At 33.6% G+C, this 18,704-nt stretch overlaps 1 protein-coding gene across 1 annotated transcript in view; it reads right to left on the bottom strand.

Annotated features, from left to right (window-relative positions):
• LOC140432858 (T-box transcription factor TBX20-like) overlaps nt 1-16,034 on the bottom strand; it is a 185,727-nt gene extending 169,693 nt beyond the window's left edge. The window contains exons 1-2 of the mRNA XM_072520998.1: nt 15,803-16,034; nt 7,246-7,582 (exon numbers count right to left, since the gene is read on the bottom strand). Of these exons, the coding sequence (XP_072377099.1) occupies nt 7,246-7,582; nt 15,803-15,959 (494 nt within the window). The 5' untranslated portion in view covers nt 15,960-16,034. The remainder of the gene's footprint in view (nt 1-7,245; nt 7,583-15,802) is intronic.
• Nucleotides 16,035-18,704: the final 2,670 nt, after the last annotated feature.

The following is an 18,704-nucleotide window of genomic DNA, read 5'->3' as shown; positions in this document are numbered from 1 at the left end:
CCAATCAGTATTGAACGAGGCATAAGACAAGGCTGTATACTATCTCCCACCCTCTTTAACGTGTATTCTGAGAATCTATTTAGGGAAGCTTTAAAAGATCAAAAAGGAATTATCATAGGAGGAGACATAATTAACAATATACGGTACGCCGACGATACTGTGATTCTAGCTGAAAACATCGACGATCTGCAGGAGCTAATCAATAGAGTTGACATGGAATGCACAAATTGGGGACTGACGATAAATATCGATAAAACTAAATACATGGTGACCAGTAAAGTGGATATCGGCGCAACCCAACTGATATTAAACCAACAACCGCTGCAGAGAGTTCAGAGATTCAAATACCTTGGATGTTGGATTACCCAAAATCTAGATCCATCCTTCGAAATTCTATGTAGAATTGAACAGGCAAGAAACTCATTTCAAAAATTCAAGCCTCTATTATCCAATAACTCATTAAATTTGGAAATCCGTGAAAAGTTTACAAGATGTTACGTGTGGTCTGTACTTTTGTATGGATGTGAAACTTGGACTTTAAACGCCGATATCATGAATAAAATCAAGGCGTTTGAGATGTGGTTGTATCGAAGGATACTAAAAATTCCATGGACTAGCAGAACCAGAAACGAAGAAGTTCTTCGAAGAATGGGACATCAACGAACTCTATTAAATATTATTAAGAGGCGTAAACTAGAATATCTTGGACATATAATCAGAGGACCAAGATATGAGTTCCTTCGGCTAATTCTCAACGGTAAAATCGAAGGAAAGAAATGGATAGGACGGAAGAAACTCTCTTGGTTGAGGAATTTGCGGCAGTGGACAGGTTTGACAGCGGACCAATTGCTACACGTAGCGCAAGACCGAGATCAGTATAAAAATATTATAAGCATGGTAGTCGCCGACGTTCCGTAGGGATATGGCACTCTAAGAAGAAGAAGAGTGTCTTGTTATGTACAACTTTATGTTTAATTTTATGTTTATGACATTCTGCGATTGTTAGATAGCTCAAAATTGACGAAATGCCCCTAAAGATGCTCTAGGGAGCGAAAGTACTTGGGCAAGATTAAATTAATAAAACTGTGCTCGATATCTGCCTTTATTTTATCAAAGTTCATTTATTCGAGCATTCAACCTTATATCAATTTAATCCATAAAGCACCAATTAGACCTATATTAACATACACGGCGAAGCCAAGACCTAACACATCTAAAACGGGACGACTACTAGAAACAATAGAGATGAAAATACTCCGACGAATATTAGGGAAAAGTCTGTTAGATAGGGGGAGAAGTGAAAACGCAATGAGAAGAGCATGCAATATAAAAGACATAAATGGATGGGTGATAAAATAGTTCCACAGGAGTGGAACGAACACATTAGTAGAATGGCAGAGGATAGGATAGTACGAATCGCATGAGGTAAGTCACCAAATGGACGAAGAAGTATTAACAGACCAAGAAAAAGATGGTGCGATAATTTAAACAATTTAGGAGGCTAATATTAAAGAAAAAACAAGCTTTAAAGGCTACATTCAAGAAGGAAGAAGATGTCTAGCTTATCGGCTTTTTTAAAACCAATTTTTCGTCAAAAGGTATTCACGATTTAAGAAATTTTGGGAAACATTGGTGTAAGGTATCTTGAAATCTTACCGGAACTGCTCCAAATAATCGAAACAACTTATACATCACAATCAATGTCCACTTACAGCTAATCTCACGGTATTATTGAATATAGAAATATTTGATACTCCTCCGTACGTACAAGCTCAGATCTAGCACTTGCTTCTACATTCGAAGTAAAATCTGAACGATCAACGTCACATTGACGATAATGAGGCCAAAACGACGATGTTTCGGTGTTTTTCCAATTACAGTGGCATTGAAAAGCTAGTTTACAATAATGATAAGCATCTTAATGTTGATGGCAATTATGTACAAAAATAAAACAAGTACAAGCTGTCATGTAAAGATAAAAATTAAAAAGTTGAGAATATCAAATTGTTTGTATTGAATATTAAAAATTATACACTATGAGTAAGCCGTATTAGATAACGGAAGAAAATATTAATAGAGAAAATTATCTAAGAATGTGAAAATTTCCTTGGGCCACTTACGGAAAAATACGATTCATTTGTGAGCCACTAGAGATATATTTATCCATGGCCAAGGACAGCATGGAACAATGTGCTACAATTATAGCACAAGAAGATTTTATTACCCGATTATTAAGGAAACCTCACATTAAATTTAAAAGAAAATAACAACCAAACTGTATTAATAATACTTATATTGCCCCATATATATAATTTATTGCCTCACTTTAAAAATACTTCCAATTTTTACCTTTATTCAGCATTTAAAACCGGTAATATTCAATTTTACACGGATTGAAATATTATTTTTTAGCGAAGCCAGTGAAAATGAAAATTGCTGTTTACCATAAATATAACGAGTCCGGATTCACTGGTAATTTGGCACCTTTTAATTCGAATTCTGTCAGGTTCCACAGAGCACTCCCCAATTACCATATATAATTGGAAAGAGTTACTTTTACCCTGTGATTATGGTCGGGCATAAATTTTGAAACTCGGCAAACTCCCTACTCGATATTAATGTTTACAATTAACGATGAAAACCATACCAGGCCACCTGTCACCGACCAACAAGTCGATATTCGATATCGCTATTGTGTAGAACATTACCTGAATAATGATACGATATATGCGGTGAAACAATTATCATTAGGTAATATTAATATTATCAGGAAATAGAACACTCGTTTGTATATAATATACCTGCGACAGATGTAGCTTGCTTTTGCTGATTGTATTTCTATGTGGTGAATAAAACTAGTTTTTATTATAAACAAAAAAAATTATTAACAAACAAAGCAGAAGCTGTAAAATATAAAGTTTTTACTGAGTTTATACAAAATACTATATCGGACAAACCGAGAGAATCTTTAAAAACGCATACCAGAGTCCAAAATATTTTTAGAATGCAGAAAAGGATTTTTGATCAATTATATCACTCTATTATCTGAATTAAGCTAGTTATCACACTCCAAATAATTCCCAACATAACGTCGCAAAATAGTGACGAATAATTAAATGAACTTAAGTAAACTTGTGCAATAAAAACTCAAGAAACACCTAATTTTACTCCCATGATATTAAAGTGCCATTTAACAGAGAATTTGTAGACTCAGTGCTAAATGTACATGACCATTGACTTATTGAGACTATGACCTTGTAAAGCCAGCGACTTCTGAACTACCCCTTTCTCGATCGCAGTCCTTTTACGCCTAGCGACTAGTGATCGTTTTTAGTACCTAATTCTTGGTCTATCAAATAGAGACAATTCTTTTGATATTAATTGATATAGTCTTTTTGTAGAAAAGATAAAGAGGTGTGTGACAGGGATGTATACTATCTCTATTATTATTCAATATATTCAGAGTACATTATGATCCTAGCGATAACTGATATAAATATAGTGTGTAAAAGCCTAATGGAATAAATTCATTATTTAGGTTACTGTACATATTTATAAAAAATCCCGAAACACGTCAAATTTAAATTATAACTTGACATTCTTTAACGTGAAAATGCAACCCCTACCTTCAACCCCCTTAGAATGACAGGTACAACCCCCAATTTTTAAAATAGGAAGTATAGGCTTGTGATATATCGTTTAAAAGGTCTTTTCATTCTCCATTCACAAATGTTGTCGCTTTCAAGTTTATTAAGATTATTTAAGATAACATAAATTAAAATCATGTGGTTACCGAAATTCGCTAAAATATACTCAAAACTTATTTCCCGTTTCTTGATAATAAGAAAGTGAACAAAAACCTTAGCAATGTGGTTTTAGATCAAAAATGGTTAGATTAACGGAAATGCATAAAGTAACAGTTTTACAAATGATTGGTTACGGAGATAACACCCGAACACAACAGGAAGTAACTCGCCTATTTCATGAGAAATTTCCTAATTTACCGCCTATATCCCAAGTAACAATAAGTAAAATAGAGAAGCAGTTTCGCGAGTTTGGTCATGTAAGGCAGATAAAAAAAGCAGCTGCCAATGCACTGAGTGATGAACTCAAATTAGATGTGTTGCTTGAGTTTCAGGAAAATCCACATACATCGAGTAGACAGGCATCCCCTACATTCAATGCTAGCCATACATCGATAGTAGATATTAAAAGAAAATAAATTGCATCCCTATAAGATGATACCTACTCAGGAGCTCATGGAAGACGAATTAGAAGACGTTATGTTTTCTGATGAGTGTACTTTTTCACTTAACGGTCATGCTAATCGGCAAAATTGCCGCTACTGGGCCACGGAAAATCCTCACTGGATGAGAGAAGAACACACTCAATACCCTCAAAAGGTTAATGTTTGGGCAAGGATTGTAGGAAACAATATCACTGGTCCCTTTTTCATTGGGGGCAACTTGAATGGCAACAATTATTTGGCACTACTTCAAAATGATGTCATTCCAACGTTGGCAAATTTATATCCTGATCCAGGAAACCCTCAAGTTCCAGCGAATACGATATGGTTTCAGCAGGATGGAGCACCACCACATTACCAACTTAATGTCTGGCAGTACCTCGATACAATATTTCCCAATCGGTGGATAGGGAGGCGAGGATCGATTGAATGGCCAGCGCGATCACCTGATCTTACATTATTAGATTTCTTTTTATGGGGATATGTGAAGAGCCATGTGTACAAAACTAAACCTTCTGATTTAAATGACTTAAAAGAACGAATAACGCTTGCGATTAGGTCGATCACGCCTGTTATGTTAAATAATGTTAGAAGACAGTTTTATTTGAGATTAGGATGTTGCCAAGACGTTCGCGGTGAATATTTTGAACATCTACTTCATTAACATTCATAGTTCTTTTTCGTGTTCTATATTTTATTACGTTTTGCATTACATTTTAGTTTTTGATTGTATTGTAGCGAATTTCGGTAACCACATGATTTTAATTTATTTTATCTTAATTAATCTTAATAAACTTGAAAGCGACAACATTTTTGAATGAAGAATGAAAAGACCTTTCAAACGATATATCACAAGCCTATACTTCCTATTTTAAAAATTGGGAGTTGTATCTGTCATTCTAAGGGGGTTGAAGGTAGGGGTTGCATTTTCACGTTAAAGAATGTCAAGTTATAATTTAAATTTGACGTGTTTCGGGATTTTTTATAAATATGTACAGTAACCTAAATAATGAATTTATTCCATTTGGCTTTTACACACTGTAGAAATAAATGGAGAATGACTGAACATAAGATATGCTGATGACACTGTCATTTTTACATTTTTACAGAGAGTAGTTGTGCAGTAGAAGTAAGTAGTTGGTTTGGGCTTAATTTTAACATTAAATACACAAAATACATGGTTGTAAGCAAAAATAGCAGAACGTGTGGTTTGTAACCAAATAGACTTCGTATGTATAAATAAATGATACATAAATTCATTATTAGTAGTCGAAACATATCCAAGTGCAGATGTACCAACAGATCACAATATTTTGGTAGGAAAAATAAGACTGAGATTGAAAAGAATTACAAGGACTAATAAGCAAACAGTTACTATTGCAGAATACATAGCAGAATATACACGATATTAGAAGAGAGAATTAGGAATACTCAATTCGGGTACGAAAGAAGCCAGGTTGTTCAGTATCCGGTATGCATATATAAACCAAAATGTATAAATCGGTGCAATCGATTTTGAAATTATACACTACAGGATGACGGTATAAAAGTCGAAGATGTTACACTAGACAGAGTAAATAAATTCGTGAATCTCGGCAGTAATATCATTGTAAGCGGCGATAAAACCGCCGATATATTTTTCCAGTGCCACTGTATCAAGTGGAAGCATGGACCCTAAGTAAGGCGATGCTTAAACGCTTAGAAGCCTTTGATATATGGTTATATAGACGTCTACTACAAATAAGCTGGGTCGACACAGTTAGAAATAAGGAGATCCTTAGACGCTTGAACCAAACAACACGACTGGTCAATGTAATAAAGAGACGCAAGCTGTTATACTACGATCACATTATACAACACCCTAAAAAATATAAACTTTTAGATCTGATCATTCAGGGAAAGATCCAAGGTAAACGTGGTCCTGGTAGAAGAAGAACATGATGGCTAAAAAATCTAAGACAATTGTAAGAGAAACGATAGCAAATATGGTAGTTAACATGATATCCAACGATAGATAATCTTCATGGAACTAGAAGAAGAAGCAAAAGTAGAATAGCACTGGACCATTATTAGTTATAAGTAACTAGTAATTAGTATACTGGTAAAATCAATAAGAGATTTAATTTTCATTATAGGACAGCTGATGGAAAAATATACGAATAAAAAATTAAATGCTTATATTGATTTGGTGAAAGCATATGATAGGATCCACAAGGAATCTAAGTTCCTGTAGTTGGCTGTATACCATATATTAAAAAATTAATTAAAATCCTTTGTAAAAGATATATATTTAAAAACCCAAACTGGCTATGTTAGACAAAACGTTTTCGGAATCCATCATTTCATCATCAGTGTCTAGGAGTACATGAATGTAGCCACTAAATATATGGGTAAAAACCCGTTAACAAATAATTAGTTACATTTGGTTGACAGTATTTCTTATAAAATATTAAGATGTTAAAGTTACCGTTGGATTAGGTAACATGGCGACATATGACTCCACGTTGAAGTTGCTAGTCCTGAGATGGTATGTCTACGAGGAGTTTATGGAAGCAACGGGGTTTTTACCCATATATTTAGTAGCTACATTTATGTACTCCTAGACACTGATGATGGAATGATGGATTCCGAAAACGTTTTGTCTAACATAGCCCGTTTGGGTTTTTAAATATATACCTTTTACAAAGGATTTTGATTATTTTTTTCATATGATAGGGTTTCTCAAGAGGTTCTGAAGTGTGTGTTCAATATAGGATTGCTTCAGAACTCAGTGTTTAATTCTTCTTTATTCTAATTTGTATCGGATTTGATAACAGGTAAATAATAATTAGTGTCATAAAATATTATAAGAAATCATATCATACAGTATACTCTTATACACTTGATATATCCGCCCAGGAGTTGTTTTTTATAGAATTTATTTTTGTGCCATGCACATTATACAATTGAGACAATATCAGAAATCATTTTTGTAAAGATATAATAAAATTAAAACTTACCTCCCAGTTTTGGTAATTATCATCTCAGTCCCTAACTCGTGAAACTTGTCCCAAAGATCTTTAGTTTCCAAATGACATTCTACGTTTAACAATTCTTCACAATTACATAGTATTTTAGGCGTTTTCGGCAGACTCTTTTCTGGAACAATATCGGGAGAATCTCGGTCTAAATCAGCAGTTTCTGAACCACAGTCGGATATTGCAGGGCTTTGCCTTAACAGTTTTGGTTTTATCACTCGGGATAATTCACTATCTGAGCATTCTTCAACGTCGACTTCAACATCATCGTCTTCTAGTGGATCGTCGAGATCTGGAGAACTTAATCGCGAAAGTCGGCCTACAATGAAAAATAGTTTTTAAGTGACATAATTAAACAAACAAGTTTAAAAATTGTTTAAAGTTACGATTGTTTACTCCTTTTGCACGAATACACTTATATCTTATTTCAAACTATTTATTACTAAAAGTTCTTTAACTAGAAAGGTCATTAAAAAATAACCAAATAAATTTTATCTTATCCCATGCGTTATAACAACAAAAGAAATATAATGTGGTTAACTCGATCAAATTTACCTTGGGCGAAGACTGTCATATCTCAAAAAGTAAAAAATTGACTATATTAATAAACAAATCTTACATATTCGATACTTTTTGTGTGATAATGTCGTAAAGTTAGTTTATGTCTACGTCCGTCAAATGGTAGAAGTGGCGTTATTGTTAATAAGATAAATACGAAAAGTTGGTTACATTTTGCACAATACTGTATTATTTTGAGATATCACTTTCTCAAAAACAATAAGATAATATAATATTTTCTGTGAAGAATAATGCAATAATTTGAGTTGTGTCAGTCTTGTAAAGAAGTTAAGGTTATGTCTAAAATGAGTTGTAGTATTATTTTGAGTTACGTCAGTGTTTAAGAAAAAGTATTAGTAAATTCAAAAAAACTGTTTGAATCTTTTAACCCAACTATCTACAAATTATTTCGACTTATGGGGTTCTAATAAAAAAAATCCAGTTGAAATTATGTCAGATTATAAAAATATCTCAAGGATTTAGGGGTAGTATCACGCTAAAGTTGGCTTCTGTCAAAAACAATTAAGACCAGTATTTTTTGAACTAGATATAATTTACTGCAATATGACAGGATTTTTTAGTTTTTACACTATAGCATTGTTCTTATTTTTATGTAAATATACATTTGTAAAAAAACAATTTTAATAAAAAAGTGAACTATCTCTAAACACTGAACACATTTTTTTAAAGAACGTCACAACTCAAAAATTTTATGGCCTAAAATGGGATTAAAGAAGTATGAGATTGACTGTAGCTTTTTACAGGCTAGTACATACCAAAGATATTAGGCTGTTTGTAGTTATGGGTAAAGTTTTATGTTATTTTCAAAATTCATCGATTTTCTATGAATGGTAATTTCTGAAAATTTTGAAAACGACTTCCGACTTATAAGTTGAAACATCAATACACTGTATATTATTCTACAATTTTGGTTAATTTCCAACGTAGTTGAAAGATAACAGAGGAAGAAAAATCTGAAAATGTTACACAAACCAGAAAAAATTTTTCTCAACAAATAATGATAAAAGTATGTATTGCCATTTGTTTTAAGATTACCGTTGATTGAGAGATTACCTATTTGTGTGTAACCTACTTTCTAATGTATTATGCCTCAGATAAAAGTTTATTAAATTATGTAATTGACATAAAAAATTTTACAATATAGTTCCATATCAAGTTTTTTTCTGTCTACTGCTTTTTGTTTCCTTCTTATTTAGAAGTGTAGTAAATACAGAAACTTTCGCTAATCAAACTGTAAGTTATATACCCGACGGAATCATAGTATTACAGTTGATTTAATGTACTTAATTAAATGATCTAGTATGACTTTTAGTATATTAATAACAGTTTAGGTAAATGCAAGATCATGATTTACTTATTGATTGTTACAATAGTATTTTATTAACAATTTTCTATCTAATAAAGTTTTTGAGATCATTTTCTAGTTAAAGCGTGATTTCAATGAGGAAATAAATACAGAAAATTTTAATGTCATTACCAGCAACCCAAATTATTTTTCAAAAATTGTAAGAAAAAAAAATCGGTCGGAGAGCTGTGAGATCTTATCGCGGTGTGGAGGTATCTCTCATGCTCGATCGTGGTCGTTAATTCTGTGAGGTGAGTGGAAGCTAAGAACAGCGCAATTCCGGGTACTAGGCGACAGTGTCGAAGAATCTATAAAAACAAAGACCACTTTATCCTAGGCTTTACACCGCATATTCTGAATGCCGTTTACCACATCCCAATCGTCATTTCTTCGTGTCATATCTATCTTCTTCAGTGAAGCCTCTTTTCTCCACTGCGTTCTTTATTTGTCCGTTACACTGTAATCTAAGACATCCTTTTTCCCTTCTTTTATTTGGTTTCCATCTCCAAGATCTTAATACCGGAGTAATTTTCGTTCATCATTTCAAAACGTCATTTTCATTGCATTTGGTCTGTCTTCAATTTTATTTGCCACCCACGTCTCTGAGCCAAACAGTGAGCATCATTCCACTATTATCTTCTATGTTTGTGCCTATGTACCCCAGGTCTTCTGCGGTGTTTCCAATGACCAATTATTGCGTTTTATTATAATTAATTGCTCAAACCCCAGCTTCCAAATTCTTCTTCCAGCTTTTTTTATCAAGTAAACGATGTCGTCTTTGCCTTCTGCTAAAATTATTCGATCATCGGCAAATAAAAGACTATGTATATAGTAGTCCTCAATTTTTATTTCCATCTGTTCACATTTCTTTTTCACCAGTTTTTTTAGGGTTTCATCTATATAAAGTTTATATAAGGTTGCTGCCAGGCAGTATTGTCGAAGTTCTTTATCGACTTTAAACAGTTTTGAGCTTTATATATTCATTGTGTTCGTAAGATAATTTTGCGACATTTATGTAGGTTTTGTCTACTCCGTGATTTTCCATTGCTTTCTACAAGTTTTTGACTTGGACGCTACCATAGGCCTTTTGGAGGTCCGGGAATACAATGTGAAATTCAGCGTTGAATGCTATTTTTTTTCTATCACCTTTCTTATAGAAATATGTTATTAGTACATGAACGTCCTAGAAGAAAACAACCCTGTTATTCTGAAGTGCGCAGCAGTTTTTACATTCTTTCATTAATGATTTTTCAATACAAACTACCTACAGAAGGTGTGACGCCTATTCCCCTATAATTTTTGTGTCTTTTTTATTTCCCTTTTCATGTATGGAGCTTAAGTAGCCCATTTTCCATTCCTTCGGTATTTTGCCATCAAATAAGTATTTGTTTTAAGTTTTGTATTAAGGCAGAAGGGGCGTGTTTTAGCAGTTCTGCAGGTATGTTTTCAGGACCAGTGGCTCTGTAATTTATCCTTTTTTGCGCATCTCATATTTCGTTATCAGCTATATCTGCAACTTTTGTTTGTCTGTCTTTCATTTCGTTAATTGAAAGAGTATATAAATGTCTTTTTTCTTGTAATATCTCTGTAATATAATTTACACTTTTATGGATATTTTGTATAAAGTTGCTCAACGTTTTCCATGTAAAACCTTGCTTTTGAGCTTGCCATTCAGCCACCTACATCTTCACATTTTTTTGTTGAAATTGGTTATTTCTGTTCTCTATTTTTTTTTTATTTATAGGTTTGTATTCTGTATTCCATTCTGTCTTGTTGATCTTGTGTGGTTACTTTATCTAAAACCTACAAAAAATTAAAAGTTCATCGAATATACAAGCGGATGGAAAAGTAAAATTTCAGGGAAACAGAGAACCTAGGTTGAGAGCAATAAAACGGTAATAAAAAAGACTATCGAATACAATCGACCACTCGTTCTGGCTCTTGTAGATTTACATAAAGCATTTGACACGGTAGAATTTGACAAAATCCAGGAAGCACTACATTGACTACCGATATACAAGGTTAATTTACAATACATACAAGAACGCAACTATGTCGGTGAAACTACATAAAAACACGGATCTTATCCCAATCGGCAGAGGAGTTCGACAGGGTAATACCGCCTAAACTGTTTACAGCAGTTTACTAGACAGTACTAGAATATGCTTGTAAAAAACTCAACTGGGAAGACCTGAACATTGACGGTAGAAATTAACAAATTTGAAATTCACAGACGACATAGTTTTGTTCTCGGACAATCTCAAGGAGATATGTACAATGCTACATGAACTTCAGTTTGTGTGTGCCAGTGTGGGTCTTAAAATAAACATCTCCAAAACTAAATTCATGACAAACCTAGTACCTAGAGGAAATATCAATATTGGAGACAACAGAGTAGAGCTGGTGGAAAAATACATATACCTTTGTCCAGACCAAGGCCTATGTCCAGCAGTGGACGTAAAGGGCTGGGTGATGATGACCTGAATTGACGTATTGAAATTTAGAAAGGTAAAACTAAAAGAATGAAAAAAAAATGCAGAGAAGAAGACTAGGACGTCCGAGAAAGACATAATAGGAGGGCATCAGACAAGCTATAACCGAAAGGAATCTAGAAGATGGCGACTGGTGAGATAGAAAATGGTGGAAACTAGGATGAGAGAAACGACAATGATGAAAGTAAAATAATCTTTTCGGTGATAAAAATAGTTGATGCCGAGAAAATAACCGAAGTTACAAGACTATGATATGTAGAGTGTAAGTAAGATCAATTTTAAAAATAGAAAATTATAAAATAGTAACTAAATAACAAGCGAAGAGATAGGCGCAGTCGCTGACAAAATAAAGCAGACACTATTTTTTATAGCTAATAAATGTAAACATATAGAAAAAAATTCAATTTTTAACCAAATATCGATTGAACTTAAGTAATAAAATTTTTATTTTAACAACAAACCAAAGGCTGAAATTTACGACTTTGAAATACACAAAATCAATCCAACGCTGATAATAACTTTTACACAACAGTAGAATGGGGTGTCAGCTAATTAAGTTCTGCTAAATCTTCGTACGATGTCGAACTTATCCAATTGGATATTTTTAATTTAACTGCAATAAATAATTGGAATAATATCCAAAAGGTTCGTTTAAAATATCACCAAAACAATTAATATCTTCAGCTTGAAAATTACTTTTTAATTCATTTAAATGTCTAGTAAACTGAACACTTACTTTATTACGCCGTGCAGTGTGTTTAATATTATTATTATTTATATTTATCTTTATATTTTGATCTTTGAGTTTTTTTTGCTCTTCAGTCAGTGAATCGTTACATACCGCATATCAACTTAACAAAATGGCAGATACAGAAAACCAAACATCAGCCGCTTCGGCTACGTCGGCATCTGGAACGCTACAAACATCTTCACCATCCAAAAAGGAGAAGAAGGCAAAAAATCCACCGGCAAAACCTTCTCATCCTCCACGTCTGAAACGGTGAACAATGCTATTAAAGGGCTCAAGGAAAGCGGTGGTTCTTCTCTTCAAGCTACCAAGAAGTATATTGCTGCAAATTACAAAGTAGATGTGGAAAAAGTTGCACCGTTCATCAAAAATATTTAAAATCTGCAGTCGATACTGGATCGTTGGTGCAAGCAAAAAAGAAAGCTGGAGGAACAACTAAACCGAAAAAAACTGCCGCCGCTGCCAAACGTTCTGCTGCAGGCGAAAAGGCAAAATCTGTAAAGAAAATAACAAAGGCTAAAAAAGCCGCATCAAAGACAGAGAAAAAGCCGGTAAAGGCGAAGAAAGTTGAAAAGAAGTCAGCACTTAAAACTGCGTCATCTTCATCAGCAGTTCCGACTTCCGCAGAGGCCAAAGTAAAAACACCAACCAAAGCGAAGAAATCAAATAAAGGCAGTCCTACGAAGAATCCCAAGGCACTTTAGCCAAAGACCGCCAAGGCTGCTGCAAGTTCGAATTATTAAAAACAAATCTGATCTAGACCAAAATAAAACTGATCTTTGATCTTGGTTTTAAAATAGAAATATGCTGGCCTTACTTCAATTTTTTAAACGATTTTTTGGATATTATACACAAGCAGAATTGCTTATAAAAAGCATTTATCATCAATAAATAAAATAACATATCGAAATCCACGTTAAAATCAATCAAATTACAACAATAATTTTTGAAGCAGACAAACCTATCAACAACATTCTTTTTTTTTTCGAATCTCTTTTTATTCTTCAAGGACGTGAGAAGCACAGTTCTTATTGGTATTTTATCTGTTGATTCGTTGTTGCTGTTTCTTTTTCTACACGTGGTTTTTTCCTCCATTTTCTTTTTCTTCATTTACCATACCTTTTGGATTCCATTACCTGCTTTATGGTGAATTCTTTAGATATATCCATTTTAGACAATAAGGGTTTTTTTTTAGGACTTTTCAATACACTGGCTGTTTGTTCGATATATTTTCGTGTTCATTGCTATTTCTCTTAATTATTTTTTCATCTGTATAGCGTTTGAAGTTGTCTATTGTTGTGTTAATCACCCATACTTCTCTCACATACAATAATATTACTTTTTGAACTAACAGTGTTACTTGTCTATACATTTTATTTCCTTTTTTGACAACTGCATGACTTAAACTATAATATGCAACAATATTAAAGATAATCAAGTAGAATTAGTTGATCTGATGGCGTAAATATGTCATTAATTTAGTGAGTTCTTGGTTCAAGCCACGCGCAGTTCCAAAAAAAAACACAAAATGGGTAATACGGAAAGAGATGGGAATTTACCACTTGATCTTACTTTTTCATTGATTCTTTTTAAGGCTCCTTAAAACCAGAATGTGGACTGATTCAAGCTTTAAATGCTAAACGAACAAGTGCCAAAAAATCTCTTTCATCTTCTTTACATGTAACCGATAATGTTCGTAGGATTTGTTAATGTAGTTTTCAAAATTTCTCAAAATTCAAACTAACCTATTCATGTAAGTAGTACGTCTGTGACTGTCCATGCTTGTACTTTATATAATATTGACGAAACTTCTAAGTTTCTAAGAGTTTGATTGATTCTTACAAAATCTTTTGGAATTTTGACTGTAGTATTATGTAATAACTGTCCAAAATAGACGTTTATCCACTGGTTGGAGACTCTTGTAATCTATTTATATGTCATTGTCTTGCGCAGTACTAGGCTTTCATCATATATTGACTCAAGTTGTTAATCTTCACTCAATAAATTTTACAAGGTTGCTTATTTTGTTCAATAGATTAATTGTCAGGCAGGTATGATATGATTGTATGATAGATACACAGAATTTTCAGTTATTTTATTGATTAGTGCTGTTCATAATCCAGTATTAATCCTAGGTTAAAATGATTTCGGATGTAAACGGGAGTGACAGGGGTAATTCCTTTTTTGCGCTTTTCATTTATAAGTAATGGATTCTTTTCATAGAACTTATTTAAAATTATAAAAATGGACTTTTATCAAATAATAAGAACTAAAAAAATGCTGTAGCAACATTGTAACAAATGTAAAAACAAATAGTTTCTGTTCTGTGCTGAATATTTCGTTTAGAAATATTTATATGTATTTTCTTTCTCTAAAATAACTCATAGTTATGTACTTTTTATGTAGAGGCGGTTATCTTTATCACTAAAATGTTTATATAAAGAAAACATTTGCTGTAACATATCTCAAGACTGACATTTGACATATAGTACAAATTAATTATTTTAACGCTTATCAAAGATAAATGTAAGCAAGAAATGATCTAGGCTACATAATTATATTAAACAAAAGGAAATATAAACAATACATAATTGAAAGATATCGCAATGAAGTATCAATCAATCCATAATTTTATAATATTATAGATTGGGCTATTAAAAATTCATTTTATTCGTCCAAAAAAATCATATTTGGGTCCTTAGTACTTCTCTTCAGTTACAGTTTAGCGCAATAATACATATAATTGGGGATTGGTATTCTTACTATGAGCCAGTTTACTTTTAGTAGGTACACACAAAGCACTAATACATCTTTAGAAAGAAGTTGAAGATCGTTAAAATGTCCACGAAAGAAAAATAAGATTCGGGGCAAAATAAATTCATGAAATGTCAGAATTAGAAGATAGATTTCAGGAATGAGCGACATAATGAACTCTGTAGAAATAAAAAAATCTTATTACTTATTTTTTCAGTACAACAAAAAGTTTTCACATAACCAAAGGTGCGGTTTAGTCTACATATGCTTGGAATTGTATAAAAACATAATTTTCTAATGATGTGTTAAGTTAGACGTCGATAAATATTTGTTTATAAGACAATTATCTTTGTATTTTCTTCCCAAGTGGGAGAAAATTGCACAAATACAAAATAAATACTGACATTAGTTCTCTGTTTGTCAACCATTATCTGCTATGAATAAAAAAAATGACTGGATAGTGGCAATTAGAGGCAACAGTCCGTCGGAAAATCTAAACAACTTGAAAATGTTTGCAATGGGCGTTAAAAACATAAGAATTTAATCTGAGAATACGACATATTAGTAGATTCCCAATGAATGTGTGTTTAATAAGCAAATTAATACGTTTGGACAACTCACCATCAGTTTGTGGTTCTCTAGTGTTGTCACTTTCGGGAGGCGTAGCGCCTCTAGCCATAATAGCAGCGATTGAAAAGTCCGTCGCTCTCTGGCTTTTCGCGGTGGGCACAAGAAGTCCCTCAGGAACGCTATCTTCGGGCATAACTCCGAGCAACATCACTACACAGTCACAAATCACAAGAAATCACCACAAAGCGTCAATAGTATTAACACATTGCTGCCCACTCAGATACTAACTAGCTGGCCGTTTCAACTACTAACGTCACTCGACCGGTTGAATAAGAGGCGGGGCTTCGATTTCGGGGAGGGGCTCTGAAGAGGCGGGACGTTGCGTGTGGTCTGTATCAGTTTCGCGTGACTGGAGCTATCAATCAGAGAGTTGTGGTAACAGTGGCGACATGCTATGTAGACAGACCACTTGATATCACTTGCGAGGGCCACCCACTGATGACCGGGGGCGAGCGTAATCCGGCCATGGCTGCCTATTATCCTAGTTGTCATACATTGTATAGTGTGTCTTGTAAGTGAAGTACAGGGAGCGATTGCAGCAAGCTGCTCTACCTGTTAATTGCGTAGACGATATATTATGGGTTCAGTCTTGAACTCACTAGCGGGTCACACCTGAAATTTATTAACAGGGTTTTGAAATATTGATTTGAATAGCCCTAATTTTCTTCTTTTACATATGAGACATATTTTCATTCTAAAATGCTAGTACGTAATAAAGCGGAGGAAGTTTCCTGATTATTTTTCTTTCTACTACTATTCTTCTTATAATAGTAGGTATATGCAATTGTATTCTGTGTCTCAGCTTGCACAATTAATAATTTTATCGATTTTTATTGTAAACTTTCAAACGAGAACGCCATGAACGTGTTGTAGGTATACTTTTGATTTTGTAACTAATTTCTCGCGCCAACCTATAAATGACATACCTTAACACATTTATATCTCATCTGTCAGATTACTAATTAGAGCCACAGGTTAATTGATGTAATTGCTCAAATACAACATAAAGGGTAACTTAATGTCAACGGGACGGAGTTTTCTAGTAAATCGAATGTTTAAAAGCTTTTTTTACTTTTCACTTTTGTGTTGATAAAAGAAAAAGCATTTTAAAATTATATAGTTTTTATGCTAAACTAATAGGGTATGTAAGGGGATATAATATATAAAGATACATGAAATGAACAGTGAATTAAAGTAAGTAAAGTAAAGTTATTAAAGTTTAATCTTCTGTGCAAATACTGTTGTCCTCGCTGTCGATATCATCAACAGATATTATTTCTTGGATAGCTGAATTTGAATTCAAAGAATCGTAAAATCTTATATACTAAAACGCTAAGCCCTTTTCTTGTCCACCACTTTACTCAAAAACCATATTAGATAATTAAAATATTTTTTCGGAATATTATTAGTATTACGTATGAGATTGTCAAGATATACTTTTGGTACAAAAATTCACTTCCGGTTTTGAGATGACCGAAAGTTAAAATTTACTTTAAGTTTTAGACCCCACAATGTATATATGTATCGAAAGGTCTCGTCGAGACGAATCTAAATATGTACTTCCGGTTGCGATCCGACACCGGAAGTGACCCGAAACGCGCATAAAACGTCAAGATAGAGCAAATCTGACACCGGATTCGTGATCAGCATGCAAAATTAACTGCTAAATGATATCCATGTCGACATTTGATGAACTAAAAATTGCATTCCGGTTTTGAGGTCGACTTCCGGTTTGGTTTGAAAATAAAAATTTCATTTAAAAAACTCGATGTCGAGTTGGTCCGCTAGTTCCTGACTAATTTGATTTGATACATACTTCTTTAACTTCTGCAAATCCTTAGCTTTAAAAGTATTTAGTGCCAATGAGGCCTCATACAGTTGTTTCAGTTCCAATTCTTTGGGTAACTTCCGTTTGTTTCCTATGTTGATCCTGTAGCATGGGCCTGTAAATGTATATCTAACTAATACTTATGTAAATTCTTTACACATTTTAATCATTGTAACTTCGTTTAATTTCATTGCTGGTTTCTTCTTCTTCTTAGTCGTTAACCTGATGCAGGTATCGTGATATCATGAAGCTATTAGCTAAATTTCCCAATGTTCCACGTTTTTCTATCTTCTGCCATTCTAGCACATTCTGACAATGGAGCGCCAATGGTAGCAACAATATGGTCCGTGTTTCGTGTGGAAGATCTACCTCTATTTCTTTTGCCTTCTACTTTTCCCTGGATGGTAAGTTTTTCAAGACCATTTCTTCGAAGCACATGTCCAAAATAGCTTATTATTTGTTCTGATATTTGTGTTCTTAGTCTTTTCTTTATGTTTAGCTGGTCCAGTATGGATTCATTTGTTCTTCGGGCCACCCATGGTATTCTCAGCATTCGTCTCCAGCAGTACATCTCAAATACATCTATGTTCTTTTTGTCTTTCTCAGTAAGGGTCCAGTATTCCGATGCATAAGTAAAAACTGGAAAAACTAGACTTCTCACTAGTCTCATTTTTGTATCGGTAGTTATTTCATGGCTTTTTCAAATTTTTGTTAATTTTGCCATAGCGCTTTTTGCGATTGCTGACCGCCGCTTTATTTCTTCAGTACAGCCTCCTTTGTTGGTTATTAATGAGCCCAGGTACACAAATTTATCTACAACAGCGATATTGTTTATCATGACCAGATGATTTTGATTGTTGTTAGCTCTGTCAATTATCATGATTCTCGTTTTATCTCTGTTTATTTTAAGGCCCATCGTTAAGCTTACGTCTTCTATCCGTTGTAGCAGGTGAATCAATTCAGCTTCAGAACTAGCGAGGATAGTAGTATCATCTGCATATCTCAAGTTGCAAATCTTCTTCCCGCCAATGGTGATGCCACCGTTCCAGTCCTTAGTAGCTTTCC

Source organism: Diabrotica undecimpunctata, chromosome 1, assembly GCF_040954645.1.
Source record: "Diabrotica undecimpunctata isolate CICGRU chromosome 1, icDiaUnde3, whole genome shotgun sequence".
NCBI classification, from domain to species: Eukaryota; Metazoa; Arthropoda; class Insecta; order Coleoptera; family Chrysomelidae; genus Diabrotica; species Diabrotica undecimpunctata.
The sequence above is the reverse complement of the archived record's forward strand: the minus strand, read 5'-3'. Positions and strand labels throughout refer to the sequence as shown.